The 8,454-nt window shown below is 38.2% G+C and overlaps 1 protein-coding gene across 1 annotated transcript in view; it reads right to left on the minus strand.

Moving 5' to 3' along the window:
- Window positions 1-7,823, minus strand: part of IFT80 (intraflagellar transport 80 homolog (Chlamydomonas)) — a 202,906-nt gene extending 195,083 nt beyond the window's left edge. Inside the window, exons 1-2 of the mRNA XM_006901333.1 lie at window positions 7,787-7,823; window positions 522-743 (exon numbers count right to left, since the gene is read on the minus strand). Coding sequence (XP_006901395.1) covers window positions 522-743; window positions 7,787-7,823 — 259 coding nt within the window. The remainder of the gene's footprint in view (window positions 1-521; window positions 744-7,786) is intronic.
- Window positions 7,824-8,454: the final 631 nt, after the last annotated feature.

Below are 8,454 nucleotides of genomic sequence, written 5' to 3' on the forward strand. Positions count from 1 at the left end.
GCAACAACGAATGAATGTAAATTCAAAATCTCTGTAAATGTTCATTAAAATTAATAAAATAAAATTTAAAAATATTTTTTAAAAAGGTAGGCAGACAATTTACCAATTATATAGTTATGATCAAAAGAAATAAATCTCCAACTCTTTAAATGGAAATAAGAATATACTAGACACTAAAAACGACATTTAAGAAACTGTTTCTTAAACAAGGCTGTATTATATCCATTATTTTTAAGTGCCATTTTGTTATAAATAAATTTGAAGACATAAGAAATCAAAACTAGTGACAGCTTAATGCTAGTGAGCACAGTAAAAGTGAACTGAAAGGTACAGATTCAGTTCCATAATACTCAGTTCATTTTTCTCCATGCCAGTAGATAGGCTACCAGTTTTTTATAACCATAACTTTTGTAAAGCAGCTAAAGTGATAAAGTATACAAACATATTTTGTATTTTAAATATGAACATATTACGTTCTTTTAAGTACAAAGATGAGTATGTAACATTAATTGAAAACTTACCATCAGAGCTTGTGAGGACAAAACTTTCTGCTTGAGTCTGCTTCTTTATGCCTAAACTTTTTGGAAACCAGTGAAGATCTATTGGGTAAGTATCATCAGGGAGCTTCACCATTTGATTCGTTTCACTGGTTAACAAGTTCCATTTCACTATCTGATGATCGTCACCACATGAATACAGTTCTTCAGCAGTAGTCCAGCCCACACAGCTTACTAACTCTTGATGTGTCGACCATGTTAAGGATATATAAAACATACAAAAGTCTTAATCTTCATAAAAAAAACTTGCAAATGCAGATTACAATAAGAAATGTGGCATCAACATCAAAGGAAGACTCATCAACAACCCATGATATGCATATGCCACAACCTTGTTTGCTGAAACTGAAGAAAACCTGAATCACTTGCTGCAGAAGGTCAAAGACTGTAGTCTTCCTTACGGATTGAAGCTCAACATCAAGAAGACAAAGATTCTCACGACTGGGCTAATCAACAGCACCAGGATAGGAGGAGGAGAGATTGAGGTTGTTAACAATTACAGATTGCTGAGCACCAACAGGCAGGAAATCAAAAGACAAATTGCAATGGGAAAATGTGCTATCAGGGACCTCTCCAAAGTGCTGAAAAGCAACAATGTCAGTCTAGAGACTAAAGTGCACCTAATTCAGGCCATAGTCTTCCCAATTACTTATTATGTTTCACATAGCTGGACAACGACTAAGGATCACGATAGAACCATGGACTGCCAAGAAAACAAATAGGTCTGTCTTGGAGAGGTGAAACCAAGTCTCTCCTTGGAGGCTAGAATTTTGAAGCTCTGCCTCACTTACTTTGGGCAAGTAGCCAGAAGAGACCAGTCCTTGGAGAAGGACATCAAGCTTGAAAGGGTGGATCACAACAAACTGTGGTTTACTCTGAGAAGAATGAGAATCCCAGAACATTTGATTGTGCTTATGTGAAACCTATACTTGGACCACAAGGCAGTAGTCAGAACAGAAGAAGGAGACACAATATGGTTCAAAATCAGAAAGGGTGTCTGTCAGGGATGTAGTTTGTCTCCATGCATTTTCAATCTGTATACAAAACAGATCATCCGGGATGCTGGGTGATATGCAGAAGAATGTGGCATCAGGATTGGAGGAAGATTCATCAATCATCTGTGTTATGCAGATGACACAACCCTGCTTGCTGAAACTGAGGAGGATCTGAAATGCTTGCTGCAGAAGGTAAAGGACTGCAGCCTTCAATATGAATTGAAGCTCAACATCAAAAAAAACAAAGATTCTCACCACTGGGCCAATTGGAAGGATCATTAAGGACGGTAAAAAGATTGAGATTGTTAACAGTTTTGGTTTGTTTAGCTCCACAATCAACACTCTTGGTACCAGTAGCCAGGAAATCAAGAGACAAACTGCATTGGGAAAGTCAGCTGTCCTCTCCAGATTACTGAAGAGCAGCAACGTCAGGCTGGAGACTTAAGGTGTGCTTGATCCAGACCACAGTCTTCACAATTGCATGCTATGTGTCAGTGCGCGGGACAGTGACTAGGGATGATTTGTTGTTGTGAAGTGCTGTCAAGTCGCAGGCGACTCATAGCAACCCTATAAATGAAAAGTCCTGGACACCTCCTGTATAACTTCAGTCCTCTCTCCAAGTTCATAGGGTTTCCAGAGGCAAACTATTGTGGAAGTGGATGCCACTCCTGCTTCCAAGCATGTTTTAATCAGGGAGCTTCACCAAACACTGTCCACTACGGGTAACCATTCTTGCATTTGACTCATCAGTGTTACAGTGTTTGGCTTCACAGCAACCACAAGTTACCTCTGTACAGCAAGTGGACACATCAGGGTTACACAACTCTTACTCTAAGGAATGATAGAAAGAGAATTAATGCCTGTGAGCTGTGGTGCTGGATAAGAATGCTGAATATACCATGGACTGCTAGGAGAATAAACAAGTTCATCCAGGAAAGGATGAAGCCAGGCTGCTCCTTCCTTGAACGCAAGGATTCTGAAGCTTCATCTGACTTGCTCTGGGCATGTTGCAAGGAGGGACCAGTCTTTACAGAGGGACATCATGTTTGTGATGGTGAAGGGACAGCACAGGAGAGGAAGACCCTCGATGAGATGAATCGATTCAGTGACTGGGATAATGGGAGTAGGTGTGTCAGAGACAGCGAGGTTGGCACAGGATAGAGCAGAGTTTAGGGCTCTTGTACATATGGTCGCTATGAGTCACAAGTGACTTGACGGCACATAACAACAACATTATCAATTATTACAATAAAATCACTGCAACTGAATCAGATTGAATGCAAAGCAACCCTCTGTTGGGTTTCTGAGATTGTAGATTTCATCGAGGCCACTGTCCACCTGGTGGTTTCAAACCACAGGTAATATGCCTTTGGGTTAGAAGTCAAACTAACTACAGACTATACTACCAGAGTGACCTAAATAGTATATTAAGTATGTATTATTTTAAATATAAAAATCCCAAATATTAACAAAAGACTGAAAACTAACAGTAAAAGATCTGATTATATGGCACATTATAATATGCATAAGCCAAGCCATGGTATTTTCAATTGCTTTCTATGCATATGAAAAGTTACCTGAAAGTTGGACAATAAAAAGGATGGCAAAAGAAAAACTGATGCCTTGAATTGCTGTGGTGCACAAGAGTACTGACTGTCCCGTGGACTGCTAAAAGGCAAAGCATGCCTGTCTTGGAGAAAGTGCAACCAGCGTGCTTCTGGGAGGCATCTCACATACTTTGGGAATGTTGTCAGGAGAGGTCTGTCCTTGGAAAAAGACAACATACTGGGAAAGGTGGAGGGTCAGAGAAAAAGAGAAAGAAGCTCAACAAAATCGACTGACAGAGAATGATAACATGGACTGACAGAGAATGATAACAAAGAGCTTAAGCATGTTAGAGATTGTTAGGGTGGTACAGGATAGAACAAGGTTTAGATATGCTGTTTATGGGGTCACTATGAGTCATAGTCGACTTGATGGCAAATAGCAACCACAAGGTAAAAAACTTAAGTAAAACAGCTGAAACTGAAATCCTACCAAACTTAATGCATTAAATTCTGAAAATAACTGTTACCATTTACCTCAATGACAAGGTACACAGTACTGGATAACATGAATTCTGAAATGTTTACTTTCTCTAACCCATTTTTTTTTTCAGTTACCACTTTATCAAGATGATTTTTATGCAAGTAGAGGTGCTCGGACAGAAAAGAGAAAGCAATTGTTAGCAGCTTCAGCTTGCTTGGCTCCACAATCACCATTCTTGGTACCAGAAGCCATGAAATCAAAAGATACATTGCACTGGGAAAATCTGCTATCAGGAACCACTCCATTTCATTGCTCTACTTAAGAGCAATGATGGCAGCCTGAGCCAGGCCATGGTCTTTACAATCATTTGCTAGGTATTAGAAAGCTGGACAATGAATGACTAAGAGGGAGAGAAGAAGAATTGATGCCACTGAGCTGTGTACCGTACTGAGTATTGAACATATACCATGAACTGCTAGGAGAACTAACATGTCTGTCCTGGAAGAGGGTAAAACCAGGATGCTCCTTGAGGCAAGGATTTTGAATGTCTCACATACATTGGGCATGTTGTCCTCCTGAACCAGTCCTTGAAGAAGGGCATCATGTTTGGAAGGGTGAGAGGAGAGTGCAAGAGAGGAAGACCCGAGATAATGTGGATTGATTCAGTGACTAAGGTAACGGGTAGGTGTGTCAGAGATAATGAGGTTTGCTCAAGATAGAAAAGGGTTCAGATATGTTGTACATAGAATCACTATGAGTCGCAGGTGACAGGAGAGCACATAACAGCAACAACCGACAGTTCAAGAAGTCCTTTCTTTCTCCATCAGTACAGGCTACTTTCTTTTTTTTAGGCTACTTTCTCTAGCAGAACGGTATCTACATAAGGATTTTCAGTTCATCATTTACAAAGCATGTTTTTGCCTGCCTAAATCCAAATGTTTATATTACCAGATCATTCCTGGTGAGGCTTGTTCTCTTACTGTTATTTCAGAAGTCTTGCAGGATCTTCCTTTGTCATGTGTACTGAAACTGGTCTGTATGTAGTCAATAAACTCTTTCTAAATAAAAAGACTGAAACAATGTGTCATAATTATTCCAGGATGCTGCAGGATTTTTTCCCCAACACTTTAAAGGATCACATTATTGTTATTAGGTGCCACTGAGTCAAAATACAACCCATAACGACCCTGTGAACAACAGATCTGAGCCCTATCCTATCCTGTGACTTCCTGACACATTAGAGTCCATTGAAGCTATATATATATATATAAATATATATTAATCTACCTGGTTGAGGGTCTTCCTCTCCTTTGCCAACCCTTCACCTTTCCAAGCATCACGTCTCTCTCCAAGGAATAGGCCCTCATAACAACATGCCCACAATAAGAGAGGTGAAGCTCTAAAAAGCGCTCTGGCTGCATCCTCTCCAAGAAATATTTGTTCATCTTGTCAATAGTCCATTGGATGTTTAGTACTCTTCTCCAACACTACAGTTCAAAGACATCAATTCTTCTATCAACCTTACTCATTATCTAGCTGTCTGTAGCATACCAAGTGTTTGGTAAGACCATGGTCTGAATCAGCTGTACCTTGGTCCTCAAACTGACATCATTACTCCTCAATAATTTGGAGAGGTTCCTAACTGTAGATTTTCCCAGTGCAATGTTTCCTTATTTGTTTACTGTATATCCAAGGAAGATGAAGTTGTTTACAGTGTCAGTCTTTTCTCCATCTATAACGATGTTGCCTACTGGCCCAGTGGTAAGAATCTTTGTTTTCTTGACATTGAGATGTAATCTATATTGAAGGTTATATTCTTTGATCTTCTACAACTGCTTCAAATCCTCCTCACTTTCAACAAACAAGGTTGAGCCATCTACATAAGACAGGTTATTGATGAGTTTCTCTCTGATCCTGATGTCAAACTCCTCTTAACAGAGTCTAACTTTTCAAGAAATTTATTCAGCATATAGATTCAATAGGTATGGAGAGAGAATACAAACCTGACATACTCACTTCTTCATTTTCAACCATGTACATACTTTGGGCATGTTGCAAGAGGGGACCTGTCCTTGGAAAGGGACATCATGCGTGGGAGGGTAGAGTGACAGCAGAAGAGAGGAAGATCCTTGATGAGAGGAACTGACTAAGTGACTGGGGAAATGGATATGTGTGTCAGAGACAATAAGGTTGGCTAAGGATACAGAGGGTCGCTATGAGTCACAGATAACTCAACGGCACATTAACAACAGCAGTGTTCCCTTACTCTGTTCACACAATAGCCTCCTGGTTTAGCTATAGGTTTTGCATGAGCACAATTAAGTGCTCTTGAACTCACATTCTTCTCAATGCCTTTGCATAGTTAAAAAGGTATAAAAAGATATTTTTCTGGTATTCTTTACTTTCAGCCAGGATCCATCTAACATCAGCAATGATATTCCCGGTGCCATGAACTCTTCTAAATCCTGCTTGAACTTCTGGCACTTCCCTACCTATATACTTCTCTAGCCATTTTGAATAATCTTCAGCAGTATTTTATTTGCATGTGATATTAATGATATTGTTCAACAGTTAACACATATTGTTGGATCATCTTCCTAGGAAACGGGAATAAATATGGACCACAGGCTATCGAATCATAGATTAAGTAAATAACTGAAAAGGTAAAAAGTTACCACAGGAAAAATATAAGATTTGTACAAATAGGATTTAAAAATATAAAGTACAATCTGAAGAAAATAAATTGATGACATCATATCTTTCCTGAAAAGACTGTCCCAATGTAATTATTAGAACATAAGAAGGGAGAAAATAGTCACACATCAACCAAAAAATACTGGCATATTTATATAAATTGCTGAAAGTGCACATCAGGAATATATAGTGCAGTTTTAGTCACTGTATTTTTAAACTAGTAGGCAAACTAGAATTACAGGAGAAATGAGAGAATTGCCAGAATAAGATAATCTAAAAGGATTATTATTGTTTTTGTTTGAGAAGGGAAGAGACAATTGACACGGTTAAAATCTACAAAACTGAAAAAAAAAAAAAAAAAAAATCTACAAAACTGCAAGAACTCCAGAGAGCATACTTTAGTAATCAACTAAAAAAATTTTAGGAGAAACAAAGCGAATTATAACTTCACCTATTATATAATGTGAGCAGTAAAAAAGAATACAAATGAGAACACATATGAGTTCAAAAAGGTCAATCAAATGTCAAAATTGGTGCCTCTTTTAAAGTTTGAATTCAGGACTAGATTTTTCTTTATTTCAAGCCCACCATAAAAATCAACACTTTGTGAAACTGAATAAAAATTAATTACTACAAAAATTTTCTTCCATTTGGATACTGTGGTAACATCAATTTACTATAAAAATTTCACTAAGATTACTTTCAATTTCCATGTTCATCTCTTTAGAGACATGCAGAATTAAGAAAGACGTTTGAGGGACCAATCATACTTCTGTTTAGACAGCTGAGAACTCTTGGTGAGAAAACACAGAAGTATGTACTTGAGAAAATAATCGTTTCCACCTTCCCATGTGAAACAATAAATGTCTGACTGCTCAGATTTCCTCAGTTTACCCTTCATGTTATCACAGTTTTGAATACCCTACTAGATAAAAGCAGGGAGCCCTGGTGACACAGTCCACAGAGAGCTGTGCTGTTAACACAAAAGTCTCAGCTTTCTCATGGTTCTAACTCACCAGCAGCTATCTACACAGGAGGAAGATAGGCATTCTCCTCCAGTGTGATTTACAGCTTCTGAAAAGCTGCGAGAACATCAGCTATGAGTTAACTGGCATAGAGGGAACTCTGGTGGCCTACTGGCAAGAAGCTGCACTGTAATCACAAAGTCATGCGGTTTAAGTCCACCAGTTTCTCTGTGGGAGATAGATGGGCAAATCTCCTTCTGTGGTCAGCTATGAGTTAGTTCCAACTCGACAGTACACACTAAATCAATAACAGAAGAGGAATGAATTTTTGAGGTTTCACTAGATATAAATTATTTTATCTGTACATAAATACGTGAATAAGAAAAATTGCAATAAGAATTTGAAAATAAAATTTAGAGCAAACAGTTCAGATCTGATCACATATAAACTCAAATATTTAAAAAATAATTTAAACCAAGTTGCTATGTAAAAAAAAAATCCTATCTCCAACTACAATACCAAAAAGAAGAAAGTAATAAAAGGATATGTTTTGGTTCTTTCAAAAGAGTTATCTTCAGCCTCATGCTTCCTGTTCCCAGCAAAATGAAAAAAATGTGACTTGTTTGGATTCACTGCAAATATAAAAGTGGGAGGGGGAAAAATACAAAATCAACATTTAATAATATACATTTGTACACAGACAAAAATAAAGTCAAATAAAAAAGAGACTCTTCAACTAAAACACTAGATAGGACATACTAGTAATAATTCTGGAATTCTGAATTTAAAAGAAAAATGTAAAGATGCAATTCAAATACTAACTGTAGAAGTTTCATGAAAACTGTCATTATGGAGGCAAACAGAGCACAGAAGTGTAAACCATGGTGCTACCATTTTAGACAACTCTTTGGCTGGTAAAAAAGTCAAAATATAACAGTATCCACATCAAGTAGCTTGCTTAAAACAGAAAAGGTTATTTCTCCACTTGTTCCCTGTACCCCCCTCCTGGGGATCAGGGAAAGAACTGTCCCACCACCATGAGTCCCACCACCATCATCACCTACCAAGTGATTGAAAGAATTCTCCCAACCCTGTACCAGCTCTGCCTGAGGCCAGGCACACACACAGTACTACATTCACATTCCTTCTGTGAGCTAGCAGACTATGCTGTGCCTGGCCTGCAGCCAATATATAGATTAGTGCACCATCCTTGGG

The sequence above is a fragment of the Elephantulus edwardii genome, unplaced genomic scaffold, assembly GCF_000299155.1.
Source record: "Elephantulus edwardii isolate Elephantulus edwardi_28Jun2011 unplaced genomic scaffold, EleEdw1.0 scaffold00320, whole genome shotgun sequence".
Classification (NCBI taxonomy): Eukaryota; Metazoa; Chordata; class Mammalia; order Macroscelidea; family Macroscelididae; genus Elephantulus; species Elephantulus edwardii.